Genomic DNA, 13,267 nt, shown 5'->3' with positions numbered 1-13,267 from the left:
TTATGTGCTCTTCAAGCTGAGCAGACGACTGCTAGGCACCGCATGTGATCCCTCTACACACATTAGTTAACATGCCAAAGTCAGACCTTATGAGGATGCGAGGTAAGGAAAAAAGGGTGGAAAAGAACATGTTGAGGTGAGTAAAGAACATTCAGAGAGAGAGTTAGAGGCAGGTGAAAGCAGGTTTGATCTACTTTAACAAGCCATTTTGTCTCATTATGAGCCCTAAAACTCTTATTTTCTTAAAGTTAAAAAATGAAACCAGTGTATTTATCTTGAATAAGGAGGAAACACTTGATTCAGGGAAATTCTTGAAAATAAGATTGATTTACAAAATAATTGTCTCACCCCACCAAGCGACCTTTTGCCTATTCTTCAGTAAGATTTATCACGAGACTAAACAAGCAGTTCAGAAGGATATTTTTTCAGCGTTATGTGAAGCATCACCCGCAGACTGAGAAAACAACTGACTTTAATTATCAAGGTGCAAAACGTTCACGCTGAGCTTGTGTGTCTGATACTATCTTCCCACTGACAAGGTGAGAGGACTAAATTAATCTCAAGTCACTAAGGTGGTTGATTTGCTGTTGCTTTTGAATTGCTGAATGTTGATTTGAAGTTATTCATGCGCCCCATTATTACATATATTCTGTTGTACAAGTCTGTTACCAAAGGAACAGACTGTGAAGTTTTCTAAGAAACATCTGATATGATGATGCTGTAGCATATTGATTGCAGATTGCAGATTTCTTTAACACTAAACTGGTTGCCCCTGAAATTATCCTGATGCAGCTTTTTTTTGTTAGATTCCACACAAATATGCATTAGACATTTTCTGTATTATAATTAGCTTCAGGCTGCCTGAACAATGGATTTTAACAGTCTGCTGGATTTGGCTTCTCAATTTGGATCACCTTAGATAGTTATCAAGGTCAGACCTTCACTTTAAATGATTAAACGATCAATTAAACGGTTTCAATGATGACCAACTACTATGTCACTTAAGTTAAAAATGCAGCTGTTCAGACGGAGTTTGGGATCAAAAAGATGATTCATGTAGCCTACATAACAAGATTATTAGCTTCCATGATTCTGACTAAAATCACAAAATAGTAAATTCAATTCTTGTTTGCTAATAACATTCCAGTTTCTCCTTAATATGATACACCACACTCTTACTGCAGTTTTTGCATGCTTTTCATCGACTGCCATGCAAAATACAACTGGCAACTAAAAGTTAAGCTAACCAGTCTTTATTAAAGTAAAACTGGACTAATATATTCACAGACAAGCAGTTTATATTTTTGAAAAGGTTAAAGTAACTGCAACATTTCGTCTGCATGTAATTAATGTGAACATACTCATGCTCTCATCCTTTCAAGAGTTCCAATTGCTGTAAGACACCTTGATGGAGACAACCAAGCACACAGGCGAAAGTCATCGAAAGTGGGAAAATCCGCACATACAGTATGTCTCTTTGTTTGAACTTTCATAATGGCTGTATGTCACCTTGGTACAGTGTTGTTTTTTATGACATTCTTTCCTCATTTTTCTCTAAAATATGTTGGCTAGGGTGTGTTTTTGAAGGAGGTGGATGAGGAAGTGATGGGCTTGGAGGTAACATAGCCCAACAACTCAGGGGGCAGCTGCAGACCACATTGCTTCAAAGCCACGATTATAAACATCTGTGTGTGCAGTTGATAGAGAATTGTGTACAATGCAGCCTTAGACATTGATCAGGAAATTGTCTGTGTATACATCCACAGTAACACAGTTTATTGTACAGTAAACCAACAAGAACAGGCTCTTGAACCTAGGATAGGGGCTCATCTGGGTTTCTGTAACCAGGTAGGGGTGTGTGTGTGTGTGTGTGTGTGTGTGTGTGTGTGTGTGTGTGTGTGTGTGTGCACACACACACTCACCTGTGGGCGGATGACTCTCTCAATGTTCTTCAGGGCTGTGTCGGGGGAGGGGGGGGAGCAGTCTGGAGTGGGGCCTGTCGAGCAGTTGCCATGGTTACCGTGCTCCCCCTCATTCACCGTTACATGGGACAAGTGACCTTGGAGAGAGAGAGAGAGAGATTTGTTTTTCTCATTACAGTATTGTGTTTTATGTTGCAATCTCTATCACTGTACACTACAGCCAGAGAGAATTCATGCTAACGCCAGGATCAGAAGGCGAGCCACTTTGCTTCTTTCAGGATGGTCACTACGTCCAATGGTGATCATAGTCCTGCCATGACTTGGCAGACAGACATTGGATCACAAACAGCTTCATTTCAGGCAGCTCAAAACAAAATAACAACTGAAGTAGCTTGAAAAAAAAAAAAAAAAAAAAAAAAAGACACAAAATGAGCTTGTGCAGCATAATTCCAGTTCTAAAGCTAGTGTGCTTTGCGCTCCATCCTAATTATCTTTTTGAAACTTTTCCCGGTCACTTCAGTTATGAAGAGGGAAGATTTAGGGTTACTGTAGAGCTGCACCAGCCAACTAACTTTAACGTTATATTGGTAAATGACTCCTAAGTGCAATTTTGGGTAAAGTGAGAAATGAAAAACATTGTTTAGCTACAATGTGTCGCCCACCTAATGTGCAATCACAGAGATGAGTTAGCATGAGAGAGAGGTGAGCAGAGTGTATTTTCCAAATTGACAAGTGTCGGCAGCAACCAGGAAATATGACGGCTGCCCAGTGCAGTTTGATGTCTGTCTCAGTTCCTCACACACAGAGACGCATACGAGTGTGTATGCAGCTTAGCGCAGAACCAAGTGTCGGAACTAATTTCCCCAGCGTATGATCATTTAACAGAGGGTAGGAGGGAAAAACACAAGAAGAGGAGAAGAAGAAGGGAAGAAAGGAGAGGGAAGTGCTGAAGTAGCCAAATTAAATTTCAGAGGGAGAAAGCATTTGTCTTCATCAAGAAGGACACAAAACACAGACCAACATACCTTTCCTAAAATATTGTTACAGAGTTGCTGGAATGCACACACACACAAAAGTGGCTTTCTGTTAGCTGCCACCTGCCAACATGGATCCTATCAGACGGCAGAATATCATCCAATTATGGTGACGCTCAGCCAGGACTTTTAACACACACACACACACACACACACACACACACACACACACACACACACACACACACACACACACACACACACACACACAGTAACAGCAGAGTCCTATTGTATATTTGCTGTTGCTTAAAGATAAAGTTATCACATCTTAAACCAAAAACTGGAAATAAAAACATTCCTTATTTTTTACTATTTTTTAATGTAGCTGAAGGTGTGATTTTTTACAACTCCGACTCATCTTTCTCACCTTTTAAAAATAAAAACAAAGCAACACATAAAATAAAATGTGAGGCTGGTGATGATGTTTTGTATGACACTAAGAGCTGTGCTGTGTTGGTGGAAACAACACAAGACCGCGACTGTCTCGCAGCGGCACGGTGTTTGTGTCCCCGGCAGCCGCAACAGCTGCAGTAGCAGCAGCGAGCGTGTCTTCAGCGCAGCTAGAAGAGTTATAAAAGAAAGGACTGGACTAAAACCATCCACTGTGGATGCTGTGTTTTTCTCCACAATGCTCTGTAAGAGAATGTGCTTCTGGCTGTGGCGTAGATTTGTTTAGATTGTATAGCCTGTTGGTTTTTGTGCACACCATTGCGAGCTGCAGCAGCTTGTCAAAAATGCCTTTTTACTCTGGTCCTGATAAACATTTAACTAACATTGTGGTATGCTTGAAGTGTTTAATATATGGATTTTACTGTAGGCAAGTCAGGTGTTGATTTGAGAGGCTGAATTGATCAACATTTGGTCAACTCACTGTCGGCATGTTGGCCATGCACCCCATGAACCAAGGCTCAGTCCTTACCGCAGCGGCCCGGGGTTTGATTCCAACCTGCGGCCCTTTGCTGCATGTCTAACCCCTCTCTCTCTCCCCTCTTTCCTGACTACAGCTGTACTATCGATTAAAGGCCAAAATGCCCCAAAAAATTATATTTAAAAAAGATTTTACTAACAAAAATGCTCAAAACTTTTTTCAAAGTTAACTTAATGAAGAAACAAAAACAAATATAATCACTTTGCCATTAAAACAACTATTTTAATGGAGCCTGCAATAGTAGCCTATATGCTGTGTTATGGGGAGAAAAAAGAAAAAGAAAAAAAAATAACGGGCTCCAGTTGGGCTCAGGCCAAGGATTCTGATAAGCTGTCGGACAGGGGCCGAGATAGGGCCTAGATTTAAAGCCTGTGCAGGGCTCTAATGACACTAATAGGGATACGGCTTCCTGTAATTGAATTAGATGGGAGCACCTTTACATTTCATTTGCCAGGATGTTTAGGGTACTGAGGATTTCTGTTGTTTGCTTAGGAAGGCTTAACACTCCAAGTGGTTGAAATCAAGAGCATTTTAATCATAATGTATTCATCTTCATAAAACAGCAAAATAAGTGACAAAGACACTAGAGACTAGCCTCTCTGAAGAGAGGCCCTTTTCTGTCCATGTCTTCTAGTATTTAAAGGTCTCATGACATGAAAATTTCACTTGAGGTTTTTTTAACATTAATATGTGTTCCCCCAGCCTGCCTATGGTCCCCCAGTAGCTAGAAATGGCGATAGGTGTAAACCGAGCCCTGGGTATCCTGCTTTGCCTTTGAGAAAATGAAAGCTCAATAAATTATATATAAATTATGAGGTCATAAGGAGCAAGGTTACCTCCCCTTTCTCTGCTTTGCCCGCCCAGAGAATTTGGCCCACCCATGAGAGAGAGACATCATGGCTTTCAAAGGAGCAAAGTGGCAGTTGGTCAAGGCCACACCCCCACCCTCCACCTTAAACTTTGTTTTATAAATGTTATTCTTTTTAAATTCCTAATTAAACAGTAGCATCATTACACTCTGTGGTGGATATGAACAACGTTTTAAAAACACCATTAGAAAAACAGGATAGTAGCAGGGTTATAGTCAGAGTTTTAGAAATAGAAATACTTAGGTCATGATGAAATACTGCATGCTTGTGGAAAAAAATACTGGTTATAAAACTAGTGGAATTAGTCAAATAACTAACTGTAAAATGTAAACCCACACCGGGTTACTAAAATCTCTTAATTCCCAGAAAAGACCTCAAAGACACCCCTCCACTCCAACCGTGCTTGGCTGACACGACGCTGTTCCCAACTCTTTTAATGACATTTTTTGATTATCTGCTTTTTTGTTGTTGCTGGATCATTACGTCTGAATTAATAAAGACATGATTGGAAAATTAAAGAACTGCTACTTTGTTGTCAATCCAACTTTTGTTTGAGTCACTGACTTCAAAGCCTAGTCTCTTTCCAAGAAACGCTGATTTAAATTGCTTTGCTCTCTGGTCAGCAGCATTTGGACACCTGGCTTTGAAGTATCTAGTCAACGTTAGGTTTGATCTTAGATGTGGTCTCCTTACATTTCAGCTTTTGTTTGCTTTCAACTTTGGTCTTTGATTAGGGTTTTTGAAGCACATGAATATCTTAAAAGGTCTGTTGTAATGGAACATTTTATAATTATGAATTATGCTTACTTGAAACAAGAACACATGAACACTGTTGTATTGAAAATGGTTACTAACTATTTTTGTGTTATCTTATCGTGCCAGTATCTGCATAACAGACACTGCATGTATTGTAAAACGGTATTTTCAGGCTGTAGGAACAGGATGGCTGCGAGACATTATCACACCTAGACACAAGTGCGCTTAGACGTTTCCTGTTCTTAAAGTTTCAGCTTCTGCTTGAAAGTAATTAAACAAAGAGTTTGGTTTTTCTCATCTTCTATTATTGAAGACATCTTTACTCAATCTGCTACATAGAAACTTCCACCACACCTCTGTTCATTTTAAGACATTTTCTGTGAAATGTGTGAGACTGAGTGCAAGGACATTGACAGTGTCTAAGAAATGAGATTGGATCTCCAAACTTCTTCTGTAAAGTCCTTTAGCGGAAAGTGACACAGCTTCCCAGCATGCTCCCACATCTAGAGTATCAACGCATGTGTTTTCATTAGGGCTGTCAAACAATAATAAAAAAAAAAAAAATCATGATTAATCGCTGAATTTCTATAGTTAATCGCGATTAATTGCATATTTTAATCACATGATTAAAATTCTATTATTTTGCACTTCAGAACTGTTTTTAAGTACATATTAACAATGGAAAGCCATTCTTACCAGTTACTAGTTCATTGGGAATCAAATTAATACAAGCAAAGGGACTTTATGAACTTGATTTTAAGATTTGTATTTGTTTATTATTTATTTACTGTAAACAAAAGAAAAATGTGTGAATCTAGTTACACATTTGAATCTAGAGTCAAAAAAATTTAATCGCATCGCGATTAACGCGTTAATGCTGACATCCCTAGTTTTCATGTGTGCATGTGTGTGCAAACACAGACGCAGATGCATGTACTTACTAGATTTTACTTGGGGTTGTGCAAGTACACACATGTAGACACAAACACACACATGTAGACACACACACACACACACACACACACACACACACACACACACACACACAAATAGACACACACCATAAAGAGCTGCCTGGGGCTGAATCAGTGATTGAATGTGGGCGTAAACAGATAAAACAAAAACAGGACAAATGAGAGCGAAAAAGAAAGAAAGAATGCACCAGAGGGATATATATATAGATAGAGATTGAGGTTTTGTCCCATTGAGTAAATAAGCCTGTCAACACTAAGGCTTTGATGATGGATGTGTGCGTGCGTGCGCGCGTGCATTCGTGCGTGTGTGTGTGTGTGCGTGTGACTGTGCTTCTTTCAGATCTGCATTGAGCTCACTCCTGGGAAACAATCTCAGCTCTCCTTGTAGAAGTTGATATGCGTTTGAGTATGAGTATGCATATAATGGTGCATACAGTATACATAACCCATGCATGAGTGTACAGTAGATGTGAACTGTAGGGTATTATACCTACACTGTTTACATCCATATGTTTAGGTTCACATGTGTGAGTAGAGAGAGGCACCGTCTCTGGGAAAATGTGAAACTTTGAAATGCTTTAACAGCTTTCACAGGATTCAGATATTGCATGCCAAGCACACATAGTACAGCATGTCTAGTACAAAGTATGATACAAAGATTAGATATAAAAATAGAAATATACAAACGTGTCCTTGTGTACATTCAAGGCCAGCTGCATGGCTTCTTAAAGGTCCCATGACATGGTGCTCTTTGGATGCTTTTATATAGACCTTAGTGGTCCTCTAATACTGTATCTGAAGTCTCTTTCCCGAAATTCAGCCTTGGTGCAGAATTACAGCCACTAGAGCCAGTCCCACAATGAGCTTTCCTTAGTATGTGCCATTTCTGTGTCTGTAGCTATTGAGGAGGAGAGAGGGGAGGCAAGGTGGAGGGTGGGGGTGTGGCCTTGACCAACTGCCACTTTGCTTGTTTGAAAGCCATGATATCTCTCTCTCATGGGTGGGCCAAATTCTCTGGGCGGGAAAAGCAGAGAAAGGGGAGGTAACCTTCATCCTTATGACCTCATAAGGAGCAAGACTCCAGATCGGCCCATCTGAGCTTTCATTTTCTCAAAGGCAGAGCAGGATACCCAGGTATGTTTCTAGCCACTGGGGGGACCATAGGCAGGCTGGGGGAACGCATATCAATGTTAAAAAACCTCATAAAGGGAAATTTTCATGCCATGGGACCTTTAATGCAGGCATGTGTACAGGAGGAGTGTGTCTAAGTGAACACTTTGGTGTTAGCGAGAGTTTAAATTGGTTGTCCTCTTCCCGCCCGCCTAACAAGACAAAAACTGTCAATTTGATGTTCTTCAGGCTGTCAGTTCTGCCTCTATGCCACTCTGACAAGTAGGATTTCGTATACAGTACTCTGTGTGTTTGTATGCGTGCTGGCATGTGTGTATAGCAGCTCACATATTTATTATATGTCAGAGAGGCAAATTGTAGCCTAACTGTGTGAGCATGTGCAAACCATTTCCAAGCATTGATTTATCCAGGCTGTATTACCGCTGCCTCTTTCTCGCCTGCAGGTCCCTCCTCACCACTCCACCGCCTGTCTTCCTATCTCAAGGATCACATTTTACCTGCAATGCTTTTGTGTTGCTGCAATCTGGCTGTCAGCAAGGCAACCCTGTGGTGCTACGCTACTGTGGTAGAAGGGAATATAACAGCTAATCTACTGTTTTCCAGCACACACTTCAGAATCACAGATCCTGAGTTATTTGTAAGGAGGATATTTGCTTCCAATAGAAAAAACTAGAATGTCCAGGTTAAAGCTGCAATATCCAAATATTAAGCAATGGAGAGATTGAAATGTTAAGCTGTCATGGAGAAGATCTCTGCAAAGCTTCAGTTGAAAACAGAGAAATATTCATGGGGCGACATTGTGATACTTGCACAGTGCCAGTACTACAGGTATGTATCTAATATCAAAGGCACCTCTATGTTTTGTTTAACATATTTGGTTTCTAATTTCTGCTCTTTGTCAAGATCATATTGTCTGTTGTTTGTTTTGTGTTGAACAGACTTCGTCTGCACACATATATGAATAAATTAACATGTGACACGGCAGAAATGGATTCCCTCAGTTGTAACAAATGAAATTCAAATCAGAAAGAAATCCGTCTAATACAATAAGTATAATCCTGAGTTAGTGTACAAATGCAGTGCCTTAGGACTCATTGAGTAGTAGAATTACCCCCCCTCGCATTTAGCTGCCTTTACAGTTAAATTTATCCAACAAAGAGTGACTGTCCTGCAGCGGCAACGACAGCTAAGTTCACGCACCAAGATTTAAAAAAAATGAAGGGGGAGATAATTCCAGCAGCTGGGAGATTTTCATCATAACACCGGCCATCGGTCGTCTCCTACAGCCCATAGACTGTACAGTCTATGCTACAGCCTGCAGATTCCGCCAGCCACCCCCACCCGCAGTAACGTTACAACAAACCCCTTTCCCCCGGTGCCGATAACCTCCAAACGTGGAATATATTGTGATATTGTGGTTTTAGCTGCTGGCTAATGTTAACTTGTTTGCTTGCTAACTGGTCAGCTACCAATACTAATCAAATCATGAAAAATGTAATTATGTGGCGTAAACAGCGGCTACTTCATAAGAATGACATGAATTAACGTAACGTGACTAAAACTTGAATGGATAAACTCATCCGTGAACAAATACATTTTAATCGGAAATGGTGTTTAACAATTAAAACCACAACTCCCATAATCCCACGCAACTTCAGGACATCAAAAGTCTCCGTTTACATCCATTGTTTTGATTGAGAGACCCCTAGCGTAAGAAAATTAAATATTATACGTTTAAGTGATTTAATAAAGTAATTTAATTAAGACCGCCACACACAGCAGTGTGGACCAACACCTACCATTCCATTTAAAAAAATTAATCTGATGTAACATTTCTTTGGGTTTGTACTCTCTAACGCATTACACCTATCTTCACAACTTGCACACAATTCATGCTAAATTTATTTCTTGTTATTTTCCATTAATATTGTACTCTTTTCATAACTTATTAAGCTGTCAATGATTGTTTCAGACTCTGTCTACTGGATATGTTCTTGGCAGTGCGGTTGTCTGGTGCATAATGTGTATTGACGTTATTTTGTGTATTTCTAAAATTTACATACTCATTTATGTTAATTCTTGATATATTCATCATATATTAAAGCTGATTTGCATGTCTCTGGATTTGTTGACCTGTTTACAGCATTTAACCCAACTCCCACGCAGAATTTAAAGGAAGCATGGGAAAAGGACCTGGGTGTGACAGTTACTGATGAAAACTGGCTTTCTTATCTTAAAGATATTCACAAATTTTCTATAAATTCTAGACACCAGCTAATTCAATTTATAGTGCTCCACAGACTTTACTACTCCTGTACTAAACTACATTCTTTCTATCCGTCTGTCTCCCCAACCTGTCCAAAATGTAAGTCTGTAGAGGGCACCCTGGGTCACCTCTTTTGGTCCTGCCCTAAGCTTAACAGATATTGGTCAGCTATCTCTGCCTGCCTCTCCAATGCTCATGACTTTGATATTGTACTAGACCCGTGTACTGCAGTTTTCGGCAGGACCAGTCATCTAAAAATGTTGCACCACCTACATCGTAAGACTGTTCAATATGGCATGATTATTGCCAAACGGAATATTTTAACATTGTGAAAAAGTGAGGATGTTCCCTCTTTTGAGACCTGGCTAGCAGAGATATCAGACCTGCTACAGATGGAGAAAGCACGATACAATGTCTCTCTCAACTCTGTAACCTTTGACGAAATGTGGCAACCATTTTTGTCTTATCTATCAAGAATGTCTTAAAATGCTTAATTTTTTGCACCTTCTCCTTGGTTTTTGATACACTGTCGATTTTCACTTGGTGACTGTGTCAACTGATTTTACTAGGTTTCTCAGAAGAGCAACCTCTTTCTTTCTTTTACTCTATTTTTTTATTTGGACCGGTGTATATATAATGTATGCATACTTACAATATTTTCTTTTTCATTTAGCTACTTAATTGTTAGTCTATCGCTATTGTTTTTTGCTTGTCTATGGGTGGGTTACGTTGCTGTGTTCTGCTGTGCTTTTTCTTGTTTGTTAAACAGAAAAGCTATAAATAAAATATATTTAAAAAAAAAAAGTTGATTTGCATTGGAAAAATTCTAAATTGCTAAATAAAACATCTGCCAGGAGGAAGATTTTTAAGACTTAATTAAAGACCAGTTAACTTACTGAGAAAGATCACTTTATGCAGTGTAATGCACCAAATCTCTCTCTCTCCCTCCCTCCCTCTCCCTCTCTCTCTCTCTCCCTCTCTCCCCCCTTCCCACTCCCTCCCTCCCTTCTCTCATCTCAATCCCTCTTTACCCATGTTCCTTCATCATCATATGCTCCCTCGCAGAAGCAGATGAAGAGAAACTGACTCACTCCCATGTCCAATTAGCCCGACATATGACTGAACTCAAAGCAGGAATCCAGGATTTTCGCTGCTGCTGTGTCACAGATTCACGTTCATGTAGATGGCTTAGCCTGAGACGACCCTCCAACTTTGTCGACTGAATCCAAATCTGAACTGAATCTTCCCCCTCTGTCTCACTCTCTCTCCCCTTTCCTTACGGTCCGTCTCTCTGAAACAAGACAATATCTGCAGCCTGTAAGACATTCTGCATTTCTCATCATTTTCAGCAGATGTGACATTTTTATGGTGTCCTTCCTCACCTCTTCTGTCTTCTGACATTTGCATTTTGTTTTTCTGACTTGCTTTGCTCTCCCACATTACATGATTATGTCTCTCTCACTCTTCATTTCCATTTTCTCTCTGTGTCTCTTCATTTGGCCAGGTAACAGTGCTCAGAGAGCTGAGAACAAACCGAACACCCACACTACTCACTTAAGTCAGTGAAGCAATTTTCTACCAAAAGATACTTTGCTAACCTCCCAGTTACACACACACACACAATATACACACTTAACACTGTACAGTATATGGACAGTTCAACTCTCCTATCCCGCCAATCACAGACAAGATAAAGCGTGGGACAAGTCTTACGTGAACACACACACACACACACACACACACACACACACACACACACACACACAAAACAAGCCTCTATAGTATCCTCTCAGAAGGAGAGGGGTGTCACTAGCAAGGCAGTTCCCATGGCAACATACAGGTGACTCACCAGCCGGTGATGCAGTTGCCGTGACAACCTACAGTGTGTAGCATCGCTATGGGAGGTGAGTGAAAGGGAAGAACACAGTGTGGGTGTTTGTTGTCGTGGGTGTTGAAGTATAACGCCGCAGACCGAACTGACAAGACACAGAAAACAGAATTGACTGAAGCGTCCGAGGCTGGAGGATCAACTCACACTGAATCCTAAACTGAAAACAGCTTTGAAGACAGTGTTGATGCCAGTGGGGAAGTGAACTGAATCAAGTGCTGAATAGTTACATCAGCTATAAAGCCTTGTTTGGACAAGATTTATATTCTAGGAAGAGATGGGGTAGAAAAAATATTTGGTATTTCATGGAGTTCTCTGAAGCTAAACTCGTTCGGAATGCATTTAAGCCATTGTCAACTACAGAAGGTGCTTTGTATTATAGTGGATTATATTAAAGCCCCCCTATTAAACATTTTAATGTCAAAATGTATCAAATGCTTCTGAGTAATGTGAAAGGTGTTGCTCATGGTGATGAGCTCAAAGGTAATTAGCCTCCCCTCAGCTCTAAGGTTTTTTTTTTTTTTTTTTGCGTCTTTCAGCTCATTGCTTTGGTTTAACTGTTTAGGTTCAGTCTCACCACTGAACCACAATCAGCGGCAGGAGTTGGTTGAGACCAAAACAGAGCTAAAAGTTAGTAAGGAGTAAAACTTGTACTTACATTTATCGGGTGACCAAAAACGCAACTCAAAATGAATGTAAATGTTGCTGGACATGTAAATAGGCATCTGTTTTTGCCATGTAATCTCCTTCGAAATTACCGGCAGCTCGCAGTGCTCAGAGTCACCTATTCTCAGATAACTGGACCACCAAATACCGCTGACCTGACGGAGCACCATGCGCAGCACTGGAGCTGGTGTTGAGGAGCTCTTTTGCAGCTCAACAAATCTACTAAATGCCGCTGACACAACCGAACGTTTTTTGTTTGTGAAAAAAATCTGGGATTTATTTTTGTTTTTGTAGGCCATATCGCTCAGCCCCAACTCTGCCCTGCGGCCCTTTGCTTTATATCATTCCATCTCTCCCCTTTCATGTATTCAGCTGTCCTGTATAAACAAAAGCCTAAAATGGCCAAAAAATAATCCTAAAAAAAAATAAAAGACTGGTCTGAAGCCACAAAAGCCTTTAAACAACTTTTTTTCCGACTTTTGCTGTAGTACTTCCAACAGCCTGTAAACAGACTGAAAATTGGTGGCGTTCCCCTTTTTAAGATTATGTTCACAAGGTGATAAAGTGTCTGTCCAGAGAGAACTTAACATATGGAATGATAAACAAGCGCACATACCGTATATGTGATCTGGGCAGGACTAACATCTGGTCACCCAACCTCCCCAAAGAAATAAATCCCATCCAAACACTGCTATAGAGATAAATTCAACAATGTATCCCAAACAACATTGTTCTCACGCTCTCCCACATTTTCCACACCTGTTTATCGCAATAAAGCTTGTGTTAATGATGATAAACAATACTCTTGCGTAAAGTTGTGATCTTTATAATAG

At 40.2% G+C, this 13,267-nt stretch overlaps 1 protein-coding gene across 7 annotated transcripts in view; it reads right to left on the bottom strand.

Moving 5' to 3' along the window:
• The window catches only part of anks1b (ankyrin repeat and sterile alpha motif domain containing 1B), a 236,809-nt gene that overhangs the window by 94,137 nt on the left and 129,405 nt on the right, over window positions 1-13,267 (bottom strand). For all 7 annotated transcript variants that reach the window (XM_028570991.1, XM_028570990.1, XM_028570993.1 and 4 more), the window contains one exon: window positions 1,923-2,059. In XM_028570991.1, the coding sequence (XP_028426792.1) occupies window positions 1,923-2,059 (137 nt within the window). The remainder of the gene's footprint in view (window positions 1-1,922; window positions 2,060-13,267) is intronic.

Source organism: Perca flavescens, chromosome 23 (genome assembly GCF_004354835.1).
Source record: "Perca flavescens isolate YP-PL-M2 chromosome 23, PFLA_1.0, whole genome shotgun sequence".
Classification (NCBI taxonomy): Eukaryota; Metazoa; Chordata; class Actinopteri; order Perciformes; family Percidae; genus Perca; species Perca flavescens.
The sequence above is the reverse complement of the archived record's forward strand: the minus strand, read 5'-3'. Positions and strand labels throughout refer to the sequence as shown.